Source organism: Heterodontus francisci, chromosome 27, assembly GCF_036365525.1.
Source record: "Heterodontus francisci isolate sHetFra1 chromosome 27, sHetFra1.hap1, whole genome shotgun sequence".
NCBI lineage: Eukaryota > Metazoa > Chordata > Chondrichthyes > Heterodontiformes > Heterodontidae > Heterodontus > Heterodontus francisci.
The window spans coordinates 8,088,605-8,104,525 of record NC_090397.1 but is presented as its reverse complement, the minus strand read 5'-3'; the positions used below and the strand labels follow the sequence as shown (position 1 = coordinate 8,104,525).

The 15,921-nt window shown below is 42.6% G+C and overlaps 1 protein-coding gene across 3 annotated transcripts in view; it reads right to left on the bottom strand.

The window, feature by feature from the left end:
- Nucleotides 1–15,921, bottom strand: part of cdk17 (cyclin dependent kinase 17) — a 324,668-nt gene that overhangs the window by 110,881 nt on the left and 197,866 nt on the right. For 2 of the 3 annotated variants that reach the window (XM_068058765.1, XM_068058766.1), the window contains exon 4: nucleotides 5,595–5,762. The exons of the other annotated variant lie outside the window; for it this stretch is intronic. In XM_068058765.1, coding sequence (XP_067914866.1) covers nucleotides 5,595–5,762 — 168 coding nt within the window. The remainder of the gene's footprint in view (nucleotides 1–5,594; nucleotides 5,763–15,921) is intronic. 3 annotated transcript variants of the gene reach the window in all.

Here is a 15,921-nt window from a genome sequence, read left to right as displayed (position 1 = left end):
TTATTCTATTTCTTCTAATTGTAATAAATAGTTTTTAAAGTTACAGTATGGCAGGTCAGCTTGGCCAAGTGGAATGTACAAGCTGTAGTATGTGGGAAGTCATGGACGCACCACGTGTCCCAGACGAGCACATGTGCAGGAAGTGCTGCAGAAGCTTGCGCTTGGGGTTTTGGAACTCAAGTGGCAGCTGGAGTCACTGTTTTGCATCCGCAAAGTAGAGGATTTTGTGGTTAACACGTTTAGGGAGGTGGTCACACCTCAGGTTAGAAGCATACAGGCAGAGAGGGAATGGGTGACCGCCAGGCAGTCAAAGAGAACCAGGCAGGCAGTGCAGGAGAACCCCGGGTCTACCTTGCTTGCTAATCGGTTTTCCATTTTGGATATTGGTGAGGGCGATGGTTCCTCAGGTGAGTGCAGCCACAGCAATGTCTGTGGCACCTCTGGTGGCTCAGCTGCAGAGGAGGGGAAGAAGAAAAGAGTGAAAGAGCAATAGTGAAAGGGGATTCGATAGTCAGGGGATCAGACAGGCATTTCTGTGGCACTAAATGTGACTCCAGTATGGTATGTTGCCTCCCTGGTGCCAGGGTCAAGGAAGTCATAGAGCGGCTGCACAATATCCTTCTGGGGGTGGGTGAACAGCCAGAGGTCATGGTCCACATTGGTACCAATGGCATAGGTAGGAAGAGGGATGAGGTTCTGAAAGCAGATTTTAGGGAGTTAGGAAGGAAATTAAAAAGCAGGATCTCAAGAGCAGTAATCTCAGGATTACTCCCAGTGCCACATGCTAGTGAGCATAGAAATAGGAGGATTGATTGATTGAACACAGGGCTGGAGAATTGATGTAGAAGGGAGGGCATCAGCTTTCTGAGGCAATAGGACTGGTCCTGGTGCAGGTTGGACCTGTACAAGATGGGCGGGGCACACCCTAACAGGACTGGAACTAATTTCCTTGCAGGGAGATTTGCTAGTGCTGTTGGGGAGGGTTTAAACTAACTTGTCAGAGGGTTGGGAACCTGAAGAGTAGCTCAAATTGGAAGGAAGTAAAGCTGGTAACAGGAGGTAGAAAAGGAGCAAGTGACATTAGAAGGCAGGTGAAACAAAGACAAGCATCAACTAGGCTTAGAATGCAGAATGTCAACAAGACAAGGTTAAGGGCACTCTTTCTGAATGCACGCAACATTCGCAATAAGGTAGATGATTCAAAAGGCACCAAATGGGTATGATTAGATTAGATTAGATTAGAGATACAGCACTGAAACAGGCCCTTCGGCCCACCGAGTCTGTGCCGAACATCAACCACCCATTTATACTAATCCTACACTAATCCCATATTCCTACCAAACATCCCTATATTTCCCTACCACCTACCTATACTAGTGACAATTTATAATGGCCAATTTACCTATCAATCTGCAAGTCTTTTGGCTTGTGGGAGGAAACCGGAGCACCCGGAGAAAACCCACGCAGACACAGGGAGAACTTGCAAACTCCACACAGGCAGTACCCGGAATCGAACCCGGGTCCCTGGAGCTGTGAGGCTGCGGTGCTAACCACTGCGCCACTGTGCCGCCCTAATGATCTAATTGTCATTATGGAAACGTGGCTACAGGGTGACCAAGACTGGGAACTGAATATTCAAGGATATTCGACATTTAGGAAGGACAGAAAAAAAGGAAAACGAGGTGGCGTTGCGCTGATAATAAGGGATGGGATCAGTCCATTAGTAAGGGAGGATCTCAGATCGGAAGAAAAAATGTGGAATCTGTTTGGGTGGAGCTAAGAAACAGCAAAGCGCAGCAAACATTGGTAGGAATGGTTTATAGGCCAAACAGTGGTGAAAGTGTGGGGCATACAGTTATCAACTACAAATATGTGACATGACCACGCTAGCATGCATATACGATAAACACACAAGAGGTGGGTTTGGAGATAGTGGATGCATTGGTGATCATCTTCCAAAATTCTATAGATTCTGGAATGGTTCCTGCAGGTTGGAAGGTCGCAAATGTCACACCACTATTTAAAAAGGGAGGGAGAGAAAAAACAGGGAATTACACACCTGTTCGCCTTACATCAGTCGTTGGGAAAATGCTAGAATCTATTCTAAAGGATGTGACAAATGGACACTTGGATAATAATGATCGATACGGCATAGTCAACATGGATTTACGAATGGGAAATCATGTTTGACTAACCTGTTGGAGTTTTTTGAGGATGTTACTAACAGAATTGATAAAGGTGGATGTAGTATACTTAGATTTTCAGAAGCCGTTTGATAAAGTCCCCCACAGGAGGTTGGTTAGCAAAATTAAAGCACATAGGATAGGAGGTAATATACTGACATGGATTAAGGATTTGTTAACAGGCAGAAAACAGAGAGCAGGAATAAACAGGTCATTCTCGCGCTGGCAGGCTTTGACTAGTGGGGTACCGCAAGGATCAGTACTTGGGCCCCAGATGTTCACAATACATATCAATGATTTGGATGTGGGGACCAAATGCAATATTTCCAGGTTCACCGTTGACACAAAGCTAGATGGGAATGTGTGTTGTGAGGAATTTGCAAAGTGGCTTCAAGGGGATTTGGACAGACTTAGTAAGTGGGCAAGAACATGGCAGATGGAATATGATGTGAAAAAATGTGAGGTTATCTATTTTGGTAAGAGGAACAGATGCGCAGAATATTTCTTAAATGGTAAGAGATCAGAAAGTGTAGATGTACAAAGGGACCTGGGTGTCCATGTCAATAAGTCATTGAAAGCTAAAATCAATCTGATTTAAACGTTGCAATAAAATGTGAGATGCTTGCAATTAGGAAGGCTAAATGGCACGTTAGCCTTTATCGCAAGAGGATTTGAGTACAGGAATAGCAAAGTCTTGCTTCAATTGTACAGAACCTTGGTTACACCACACCTGGAGTAGTGCATGCTGTTTTGGCCCCCTTACCTTCGGGAGGATATTATTGCCATAGAGGGAGTGCAACGAAGGTTCACCAAACTTGTTCATGGGATGGCAGGACTAACCTATGAAGAGAGATTGGGGAAACTGGGCCTGTAATCTTTAGACTTTCTAAGAATGAGTGGTGATCTCATTGAAACTTACAAAATACTTAAAGGGATAGACAGGGTAGATGCAGCTAAGATATTTCGCATGGTTGGGGAGTCCAGAAACAGGGTACAGAATTTCAAAATGAGGAGGAAGCCACTGAGGACAGAGATAAGGAGAAAATTATTTACTCTGAAGGTTGTGAATCTTAGGAATTCTCTACCCCAGAGGGCTGTGGAAGCTCAGTTATTGAGTAGGTTTAAAGTAGAGATTGATGGATTTCTAAATACCAATGACAAAGGGATATGGGGATAGTGTGGGAAAAAGGCACTGAAGTGGATGATCCTGCTCCTATGTTCCTAGAAGCAATGTTTCAGAATGGCTAATTTACAGACACAATTTTGAGCCATTGGGACCAACAGATAAAAGCGGTTTAGAACTAAGGCCTGCCACATAATCACTAAACAAAAAAAATCAGGGTCAGCAAGGGCATCCTGATTTTTTTTACTCTTGAGAGTACCTAGGTGACTCAGAAGTTCTTATAATAGTCTAAGATGTAAACTTTTACAGCCAGGTATGACATTCAAATTAATTGGAAGAAAAGGTTATTTACCCAAATTTTAAAAATGTAAATGTAGAATTTGGGGACAGGGAAGTGTAGCTTTTCAAAATATGTAAATAAATAGTATTAAAACCCACAGGTTTAGATTTATGTCTGCATTCTTAAATGTTGATTTGTAGGACAACAGATGTTTTCAGTTATTTCATACGATAATATTTGTGAAAAAAATGTACATATGTGTAGTCATTTTACAGGAAAGACCTATCGTATTTATGATCGAAATATTCCTATTTAGAAACACATATTAGGAGGTGTAGGCCATTCAGCCCTTTGGGCCTGCTCCGCTATTCAAAAAAGATCATGGCTGATTGTCTAACATTTATACATTTTTTGAAAATTAAAACTGAACAGATTACAGTAATGAACATAATGGGATAAAGTTTAATCCTGGCACAATCAACATAACATTCCTATATAAGGAGCAGTCACTTATTTTTAAAATAACTTTGATCATGTTTTACTAATTAAGTGAAACCAGTTTTAGTACTACCATATCTGTCACTCCATTCCAAATCATTTACTACATAATTCAGTCTAGAAATCACAATTTTATTTTTATGTAAATATAACTCAATATATTAGCATGCATAATCCATCTGTATACAATTTAATCCTTATATAAATTCCCACTTTAAACTTCTGGTCTAATCAGCAGGAAGCACAATAATATTATGTCTTTCACAATGTGTAGTAATGTTATTTCATCAGAAATAGCAGCTCAAATAGTTTATACGAAAAGTGATGATACGAATTCGATCATTTCAATTGAGGCAGTTCAACCACAGTCACTCATGTAGTTAAGGGGGAGGCACAATGTGCTGAAAGATCTTTCCACAAGAACCAATACGTGACAGCATTTATGTATTAAAATTGATTTAGGCAGGGATTATCGGAGCAGGAAAATATGTTTTAATTTTTTTCCCTCCTAAATAGCACCTTGTGGTCATTATAAACATTACAATGCCAAAAATTTACATAAAATTAACAAACTTCTCAATTATACACATTGCTACAATGGAAATTAATGTGCACTACATTCAAGACCATTGAGAATTTATATTGCTTATGATCATTTTTTCTTCAAGAACACCTTTGAATGCAGGCTTTAAGATAGCAAAATGTGTTCAGCTAAAGTATTTTTTCCAAAAGATACATGCAAAAATATTTCCAGCCAAGAAGTTCACTTACTGGATTCATATTGTAAATCTGCAAATAATGCAAGCTATAGGACATATTATAAATATTTTGATAAAAAATTGACATTTATGACATTTCTTCTTCTTTGGCCTCCTTATCTCGAGAGACAATGGGTAAGCGCCTGGAGGTGGTCAGTGGTGTGTGAAGCAGCGCCTGGAGTGGCTATAAAGGCCAATTCTAGAGTGACAGGCTCTTCCACAGGTGCTGCAGAACAATTTGTTTGTCGGGGCTGTTACACAGTTGGCTCTCCCCTTGCGCTTCTGTCTTTTTTCCTGACAACTGTTAAGTTGTACAAACCATGTAATTTCTACATTCAACTACACACAAATTGTGCTCTTGCCAAATAATACAAGTCAGCTTCATCTCCAATTATCAAATTCAATCCACGAGGTTACTTATTAGTTAGCTAAAGTAAGTATTTTTGGAGAGGAGTCAACCTTAAATTGCAACATATATAGTTGTATGTCGGTTATACCAACAGATACATATTACATTCATTTTACCTGCACTCACCTGGAAGATTGAAGGTTAGATTTTGTAAAGAAACAAAAACCATGCAGAAAACAACTCCAAACAAATTTTGTTTAAAAACAATTTTACAGCAAATAAATTATAATAATTAAGATAATATTTAAGATAGCAAGCTACCTCATGCACAAGGCAACTCAATATTGTGCAAAACATTTAGAAGCAAGAAAACTATACAGACAGACAATCTCTTGGTAATCACCTAGTCTACCACCACCATTCCTGGGCATGGAAATGAAAGAGCCGAGGCTCCCACCAATCACGCTATGGGGTCTCCGCAGAGGGGGCTTTTTGAAAGAGCCTGCGTACTGGTGGAGAAAGGAGTGCATACTGTGCGATGTTGCAGGCCTGCCGTTCTTCACAATTGGCTCTGTGATTTTTGAAAGCCAACGGTTTTGTCCCAACGAGGCAATCCATAAAGCAGAAACAGATCAGAAGGAGAGGTAAAACGGTGGTTGATTGAAAGAAAGAAAAAAAACACAATATAAACATACTGTTTGGTGTCTGACAGGTAATGCATTGCGTTTCAGTATATTAGCATATTCAATATTTTTAGAGAAACTCCACTTCATGTCAACATATACTGTACCTAAACATAACTAACTTTTACATCAACAGTAGCTAAACTTTTTAAAAAGCTACGTAAATGTTAAATACAATCAGTGAAGGATAAAGCTAATTACAGACATCAGTTGACTTTATCAACAAAATCATTAGTTCTGCGCAGTCTTGGTCATAAAGAGAATAGCAAAGAAGCAAACAGTTCATATGAGAGCATATTTTTGTGCAACTGACATTATTTTCGTTCAAAAAATGGTAAAAATAGTTTTTGAAAACCTTTGTAATTATTTGGTTGCTGGTAGTTGTTTAGAAATAAAGAGTCCTTAGATAACAATTTTCCTTGATCCTCCAAGTTTATTACATAAGGTATTTATGCCCAATATCAAAACGAGAGACTACAGCATTGGCATGACACGTTGTAAGCACATATATTTTAGGTTTTAAAAGTGTCCATTTAATGCATAGTACTATTCATCCTGATGAAAACCAGAAAGATCTTTGAGTTGGGCAAGGAAGGAGGAAGTGAAAACAACAGCTTTACTGAACTGGCAGGTTGATTCCAAGTCAGAAAATAGTATTGATGATTCTTGGGCACCTTCAGACTATTCTGATTCCATGATTTATTCCAAAGGCAATCAATACTGTTTACCTCCTTGGGTCAATAACAACACATTTCCTTTCTTTAGGAAGAAAGTACCTCCATGTGTAGATCTTTTGGGCTGAATTCAATGCAATCCCTGGCAGGTTTACCTGAGGTTTTACAGCTTTTCGTCTGCGTTTTCAAACAGTTTGAATAAACTGCATTAAAACCCCACTTTAAATCATCCTTGTAATTGCTTTAATAGTACCCAAATTGTTATACACAATAGGTAGTAATGACCCTCATTCCCTCACTTTAAAAAATGAACTAGATATCTAGCTGGATTACAGATTGACAACCCAAATTAATTAATGTAAATCTTTTAGAAATTTTTTTTAAATCAGCAAAGTTTTATGGAGACATGGAGAGTAAATTTACTGAAATAGACTCACTTACAGCAGGGGGGCCGCCAGCAGGTTGGGAACCCATTTGTTCTGTCAGCAGGCTTACCCGTGGTTCTTTAACTCAGCCACAGCATTAGCATCCCGCTTCTGGGTTTCCTGACCAATTGCAGAGTGCGTGCGTGATGACAACCGCACTCTGTCAAATGAAGGACTGCTAGATAAAGGAACCCTGGTAGGAATCAGAATGGTTGAATTCTACATTGCTTGCTGAGGCTTCAGCAAGCACAGTAATGGAAGAGAGAAGTGAGAGGGCTTCCTCCCTCCCCCTGACCCGGGTCTCTGACTCTTCCTTGGAGGTCCTGCTGCAGGATCTGAGGTACTGAAGCAAATGCTATTTCCTGTGGATGAGAAGTAGAGCCCAGCCTCTCAAACCATGCAGGCATGGATGAAAGTGTCTGAAGAAGTGGGCAACAGCAATGTAGTCCTTAGACCAACACACCTTGCAGCTCCACTCACTGCACTTTCTCCAGGTATATGGAGCATATAGAGTCATACAGCACTGAAACAGGCCCTTCGGCCCACCGAGTCTGTGCCAACCATCAACCACCCATTTATACCAATCCTACATTAATCCCATATTCCCTCCTACATCCCCACCTTCCCTCAATTCTCCTACCACCTACCTACACTAGGGGCAATTTACAATGGCCAATTTACCAGTATGAGAGGAACCGCAGGTTCAGACATTTGGTGTATGTGCTTGGCTGAGGAGCCAATGGTGCGACGTTATCATCTGTGGGATTATGACTGAATGCCTATCAACCTGCAAGTTTTTGGCTGTGGGAGGAAACCGGAGCACCTGACGGAAACCCACGCGGTCACAGGGAGAACTTGCAAACTCCGCACACGCAGTACTCAGAACCGAACCCGGGTTGCCTGAGCTGTGAGGCTGCGGTGCTAACCACTGCGCCACTGTGCCTTCTCATATGCCCATCTGAACAGCTGACACTCACACTTAGCCTCATCTTATCTCGCACCCCACACTCAGGCCTCAGTCACCCTCCACAAATGACGTCATTGCATCCTCTCTGCACAAGCCATTTCTCACACTCATAACTCTGCTTTCTCTACTTGCAGAAGAGAGCACATAAGTTTACGGAGAGGCAGAGAACCAGGAGTGATCCCCCAGCAGTAGCCACCTTGATGGCCACTGACATCTGTGTGGAGTTTGCAAGTTCTCCCTGTGTCTGCGTGGGTTTCCTCCGGGTGCTCCGGTTTCCTCCCACATGCCAAAAGACTTGCAGGTTGATAGGTAAATTGGCCATTATAAATTGCCCCTAGTATAGGTAGGTGGTAGGGAAATATAGGGACAGGTGGGGATGTGATAGGAATATGGAATTAGTGTAGGATTAGTATAAATGGGTGGTTGATGGTCGGTACAGACTCGGTGGGCCGAAGGGCCTGTTTCAGTGCTGTATCTCTAAATAAAAAAAATAAATAAATAAAAATGCATAGAGTCATACAGTACAGAACTCGATGACTCTACGCATTATCAGTGGCCATCAAGGTGCATGCCAATGGGGTCCACAGCGCAGGAGGTCTTGCTCCAAGAGGCTGCAGATGTCAGCAATGATCTGCTGTGAACGCCTGAGAGTCATGAGGCGCTGGCACTCAGACATATCAAGAAAGCTGATTCTCTGCCTTTCGACCCTATGTTGGGCGATTGCCTCTTTTGAATTGGATCACTGTGTCTATCCCCACTGTTCTGTGGAGCAGCATGTAGCCGAGGAGAAGGCAGCTGCTGCTGCTGCTTGTAATGCTCTTGCTCTTCTTGGGCCTCATCAGAGGTCCAAGATAGAGCTGCATAAGCTGCTCCTGTGCTGCAGTGAAAGCTGATATCAAGGAAGATCAGATCAAGGTGAGCAAGTCCAAGGTAGGTGGAATGACTTCCAAGAGTTGAAAATTACCCATGAAGCAGTGAAATCTGGCTCTCTGAACATGTGCTGTGAACACAAGCTTTTCAGGTAGGCAGCCGAGCAGCTGTGCAGTTTCACTGCTTAAAGTTACCCATCAGTTTCAGTGATGAAACTGCTACAGTCTCGCCTTGTTGACCCTGGCGAGTTTCTCACAGCTCGGGAAACCCTTTGCTGGCTGTTAAAGGCAGAATCCTGGGTTGAGTCCACAATTAATTGACTATTTAGATATTGAAATCACTTATCAGACGGCTCCACGGGAGCCTCCAAACGCACCCGAGTTAAACCTGGAAGTGGGCGGGATCATGATCCGCTGGCACTTTACTGGGCTTTAAGCCCCAAAAAGCACCTGAACCTGCCACCGCTACCACCAACCCCCCACCCCCCCCAACCATGCAGTTAAAACTCTGCCCATGAAAAGTGTAGCAGTGGAGCTCAGCAGCACCACCACAATCCAAAAATGAATTCAATTTTTGGAAAATGGTGATTGTTAACAAATTGACCTATTCACCTAAAGTTAATGCCCCACAATAATACTTGCCCAAATATCGGCCACAAATGATTGTTGTTTATCTTGTCAGAGACTTTATCAGGGACTTGCTTCTTACGAGCTGGCGGCAAAATACAGTGCATTAATAAGCCAACTTATTAGTTGTTTGAACTCAGGAGACTCGAGTTTTTGTTTCCTCTAACATTTTTCATTTCAGTTTCTGTTTACTTTTGATTGTTAAAGTACCAATTTACTGCCATAAAGCAGTATCAGTACTCCTTTTCAGATCGGTGGAGTAAACAAGAAATTGGCACTGTAGCTTTGCAGGTCAGATAGAACAAATACTACCGAAGGCAAGAATTTTGTGGAACATTAAAGAGCATTGGAATTCAAGAATCCAGCTTACTGGCTCAGTAAGTCATGGCAAATTCTAACAGCAGCATTTTCCAACACAGGATCTGCTCATTGCTCACGAAGGAAAAGAAAGGTGGGCTCCCTTCAAGCACCTATAGCAGTAAAAGAATGACGAATAAAGCTCTCTCAGTAGTTAATTTTTAGCTAACAAGTAGTTGGTTTGGCAAATATTTTAAAAAGCCAGAAAAAAAATTCTTATTTGGTAAGGTACTACAATGTTACTCTCGCCTTCGCTCTCTTGGTTTTAACTACCTTGAAAATTTAAAACAGCAGTGGGGAAGTTTCCTACGCTGGAAGGAGGAGAGACAGAGTTAGAAGTGGAACAATCCATTTAGTCAAAGACATGCAGGCAGTATGATAATGAACAAAGGTTTAATCATTAGGCGAAACAACTCTGATGAGGTCTCTCACTTGCATATCCACATCTACAAAGTGCTGAGCAAATAAAAACAACTGGGTATCCTCTCAAAGAAAGAGCAGGAAGAAAATGAGGAGGGAGAATTTAAGAAGCTTCTTAAAAGGAGAGAAAGGGGGAGAAAACGAATGAATGAGAAAAGAAAAAAAACTACTCTGTATATATTTTTACAGTTGAGGACCAATGGTGTAAGTAGACCTAAAAATAACTCAAGGGGAGGAAGTTCTTCGGGCTAATGGGATCAAGGAATACGGGGAGAAAACAGGAACAGGTTACTGAGTTTGGATGATCAGCCATGATCATATTTGAATGGCGGAGCAGGTTCAAAGGGCCGAATGGCCTCCACCTGCTCCTATTTTTCTATATTATTTGATATAAGTAACAAATGGCAATGGAGTAAATAATGGAACTTAAGAAATACTGAAAAAGGAGCAGGCCATTCAGCCTCTTGTGCCAGTTCCGCTATTCAATTAGATAACGGCTTCTCAGTATCTCAACGTTACTAACTGCCTTGGTTCCATATCCCTTAATACCTATACCTAACAAAATCCATCAATGTCAGCTTTGAAATTTTGACTTGACCTAATGTCAATAGTTTTTTGGGGAAAGTGTTCCAGATTCCACTACTCTGTGAAGAAGCACTTCCTGGTTATCACTCCTGAATGGCCGCCTCATAATTTCAAGGTTACGCCCCCTTGTTCTGGACTCCACCACCAGGGGAAATAGTGTCTCTTTATCTAACCTATAAAATCCTTATCATTTTAAACATCAATTAGTTTACCCCTTGGTAGGAATACAGGAATATTAGACTATTTAGCCTCTCGAGCCTGTTCCGCCATTCAATGAGGTCATGACTGATCTGCAGCCTAACTCCACATACCCAGCTTTGCCCCATATCCCTAAATACCTTTAGCTAACAAAAATCTATCAATCTTGGTATCACATTCAACAACTGACCCAGCAAAATTATGCACTCAAATTTAGAAACTTATTTAATAATGCCCTATATATATTTACATTCAGCAATGTAAAGGTTGTTGCTTGGTGAATTAAAAAGAGTAGCTTGCAGAAGGGAGGGGTAACTTCTTCACAGTAAAGAAGGATCACCACAGCTTTGAGTCACACAAATTTCACGTAAATTTCAGAAAATGCTGCTGTATGAAAAGGAACCAAACTCGAAAATAAACTGTGTTGCTAAAACTAGTGTGCGGCTTTTTTATCCATAAATGTTTCAGCTTAAACTCCAAAGCTGTTCCCATTAGCTATGGTACAAGGACTAAGGGACACAGGTTTAAGGTTTTGGGCAAGAGATACAGGGGGAGATGTGAGGAAGAACTGTTTTACGCAGTGAGTGGTAATGATTGAGGAACACGTTGTCTATGAGGGTGGTGGAAGTGGAGACGACTATTGATTTCAAAAGGAAACTGAATGGGTGCTTGAGGGAAATAAACGTGCAGGGCTATGGGGATAGAGCCGGGAATAGGAATGGATTGTACAGAGAGCTTGCATGGACTAGAAGAACTGAATGGCCTCCTTCTATGCCATTAGTGACTATTATCAATTACCACTTATGGAAGCGAGTTCCAAACTTCTATCACCCTTTGTGCGAAGAAGTGTTCCCTAATTTCACTCCTCAAAGGTCTGGCTCTAATGCTCAGACGATGTCCCCTAGTCCTAGACTCCCCAACTAGTAGAAATAGTATTCTCCCAATCTATCCTATCTGGTCTGCTTAATAAATTGAAACTTTGATCAAATCACTCAACAGCACCAACTTATCTTTACAGAGCGTCTTTAGTGCACTAAAATGTCCCAAAGTGCTTCATGCTTCACAAGAGCATTATAAAACAAAGCTTGACACAAGGGGATATGAGGATAGTGTGGGAAAAAGGCATTGAAGTGGATGATCAGCCATGATCATACTGAATGGCAGAGCAGGCTCGATGGACTGAATGGCCTACTCCTGCTCCTATGTTCCAAGCCACAGAAGATATCAGGTCAGCTGACCAAAAGCTTAATCAAAGAGGTAGGTTTCAAGGAGCATCTTAAAGCAGGAAAGTGAAGTGGAGAGGTGTAGGGAGGGTATTCGAGCGCTTGGGGCCCAGGCAACAGAAGGCATGACCACCAACAGTGGAGTGATTAAAATCAAGAATGCACAAGAGGGCAGAATTAGAGGTGCGCAGATACTATAAACAGTTGTAGGGCTGCAAGAGATTACAGAGAAATGGGAGGGGCAATGAGTGGGAGAGCGGAGCACAGCCCCGAGGAGCTGGAGGTTTAAAACGCACGCCAAATCAGAGTCGGAGACCAGAGCCAGAGAGAGTGGGAGAGCGGAACAAGGAAAAAAAAATAAAAAAATAAAAAAAATCGAAAAGTGACATCACAGTGACGTCACAATCAACAATGAGAGCAGGGAAACAGAGAGCCGCCGGGGTGAGAATACAGGCAAACTCGGGGAGACCCGAGAGCAGCTGAGGAGAGGTGGAGCGAGAGTGAGAGATAAAGGGCGCAAACAGAGGCAGAGACTCAAAGGAGCTGAGGAGAGGCGGAGCGAGAGAGAGAGAGAGACAAAGGGCGCGAACAGAGGCAGAGAGGCCGAGACCAGAGAGGAGCTGAGAAGAGACGGAGCGAGAGAGAGAAAGATAATGTGCGCGAACAGAGGCAGAGAGGCTGAGACCCAAGAGGAGCTGAGGAGAGGCATACCTTCGGGACCTTCAGGCGGCGGAATTCCAAGTGACGTCAGGACGCAGGGAAGCAGCTGATTGGTAAGTAGGTTCAGATGAGTTTTTCTACTAATTATTTTACTGCAGTTCATTAGCTTCAAAAGTAAAGGTAAGGACTTTAGATTGTAGTGGGTAGTGTTTGGAGTAGAACAAGGCCCCTAACGTAATTAGTATTGTTTAATTAAAGGGAGTAACTAAGTAATCTAAAAGTAAGCCATGGCAGGAGATCTTGCAACCGTGATATGCTCCTCCTGCGCTATGCAGGAAATCAGGGAAGCTTCCAGTGTCACTGACAACCATGTGTACAGGAAGTGTATCCATCTGCTGCTACTGGATACCCATTATTACGGAGCTGGAGCTGCGGGTGGATTCACTGTGGAGCATCCGCGATGCAGAGATCATCGTGGAGAGCACGTTGAGCGAGGCAGTCACACCACAGGCAAATGCTGCAAAGTCAGAAAGGGAATGGGGTGACCACCGGCAGAATAGTGGTAGGCAGGTCGTGCAGAAGTCCCCTGTGGCCATCCCCCTCTCTAAGAGATATACCGCTTTGGATACTGTTGGGGGAGATGGCTCATGGGACAGCAGCAAGAGCCAAGTTCATGGCACCACGGGTGGCTCTGCTGCACAGGAGGGGAGGAAGAAGAGTGGCAGGGCTATAGTGATATGGGATTCAATCGTAAGGGGAACAGACTGGTGTTTCTGCAGCGGCAAAAGAGACTCCAGGATGGTATGTTGCCTCCCTGGTGCTAGGGTCAAGGATGTCTGTGAGCTGCTGCAGGGCATTCTGAGGGGGGAGGGCGAGCAGCCAGTTGTTGTGGTACATATCGGTACCAACGGCATAGGTAAAAAAAGGGATGAGGTCCTACAAGCTGAATATAGGGAGTTAGGACGTAAATTAATTAGGACCTCAAAGGTTGTAATCTCAGGATTACTACCAGTGTCATGTGCTAGCAAGAGCAGAAACAGCAGGATATATCAGATGAATATATGGCTAGAGAAATGGTGTAGGGGGGAGGGATTCAGATTCCTGGGACATTGGGATCGGTTCTGGGGAAGGTGGGACCAGTACAAGCTGGACGGGTTGCATCTGGGCAGGTCCGGGACCAATTTCCTCGGTGGGGGGGGGGGGGGGGAGGGGGTGGGTGGTGTTTGCTAGTGCTGTCAGGGGGGGTTTAAACTAGAATGGCAGGACGATGGGAATCTGAGTAGGGAGACAGAGAAGGGGCAAACAAGGATAGAAATGAAAGACAGAAAGGTAAGAAGCAAAAGTGGAAGGCAGAGAAAACAAGGGCGAGAAACAAATGGGGCCATAGTGCAAAATAAAGCTAAGATGACTAACAACGTTAAAAAGACAAGTCTAAAGACATTGTGTCTTAACGCGCGGCGCATTCGCAATAAGGTAGATGAATTAACAGCACAAATAGATATAAACGGTTATGATATAGCTGCGATTACGGAGACATGGCTGCAGGGTGACCAAGGAAGGAAACTGAACATCCGGGGTATTCAATATTTAGGAAGGACAGGCAAAAAGGGAAAGGAGGTGGGGTAGCGTTGTTAGTAAAGGAGGAAATCAATGCAATAGTGAGTAAGGATCATGATGTCGAATTGGTATGGGTGGAGCTAAGAAACACCAAGGGGCAGAAAACGTTGGTGGGGGTTGTCTATAGGCCCCCAAACAGTAGTGGAGATGTAAGGGATGGCATTAAACAGGAAATTAGAGACGCTTACAATAAGGGTACAATTATAATCATGGGTGACATTAATCCACATATAGATTGGTCAAGCCAAATTAGCAATAATACTGTGGAGGAGGATTTCCTGAACTGTGTACGTGATGGTTTTTTTAGACCAATACGTTGAGGAACCAACTAGAGAACAGGCTATCCTAGACTGGGTATTGTGCAATGAGAAAGTATTAACAATCCTGTTGTGCGGGGTCCCTTGGGGAGGAGCGACCATAACATGACAGAATTCTTCATTAAGATGGAGAGTGAAGTAGTTGAATCCAAAACTAGGGTCCTGAATCTAAATAAAGGAAACTATGAAGGTATGAGGCACGAGTTGGCTATGGTAGATTGGGGAACTTTACTAAAAGGGTTGACAGTGGATAGGCAATGGATAATATTTAAAGAACGTGGGCATGAATTACAACAATTATTCATTCCTGTCTGGCACAAAAATATAACTGGAAAGGTGGCGCAACCGTGGCTTACAAAAGAAATTAAGGACAGTATTAGATCCAAAGAGGAGGCATATAAAATTGCCAGAAAAAGCAGCAAGTCGGAGGATTGGGAGCAATTTAGAATTCAGCAAAGAAGGCCAAAGAGGTTGATTAAGCAGGGGAAAATAGAGTATGAGAGTAAACTTGCAGGGAACATAAAAACTGACTGTAAAATCTTCTATAAATATGTGAAGAGAAAAAGATTAGTGAAGACAAATATAGGCCCCTTACTGTCTGAAACGGGGGAAATTATAATGGGAAACAAAGAAATGGCAGAACAATTAAACATATATTTTGGTTCTGTCTTCTCAAAGGAGGACACAAATAACCTCCCAGAAATGTTAGGGAACCAAGGGTCTAATGAGAGGGAGGAACTGAAGGAAATCAGTATTAGTAAAAAAAATAGTGCTAGGGAAATTAATGGGGTTAAAGCTGACAAATCCCCAGGGTCTAATAATCTACATCCCAGCGTACTAAAGGAAGTGCCCCTGGAAATAGTGGATGCATTGGTGGCCATCTTCCAAAATTCTATTGACTCTGAAGCAGCTCCTACAGATTGGAGGGTGGCAAATGTAACCCCACTATTTTAAAAAGGAGGTAGAGAAAAAAATGGAATTACAGACCAGTTAGCCTTACATCAGTAGTGGGGAAAATGCTAGAGTCTATTATAAAGGATGTGATAACAGAACACCTGGAAAGCATAAACGGGATTGGACAAAGTCAGCACGGGTTTACGAAAGGGAA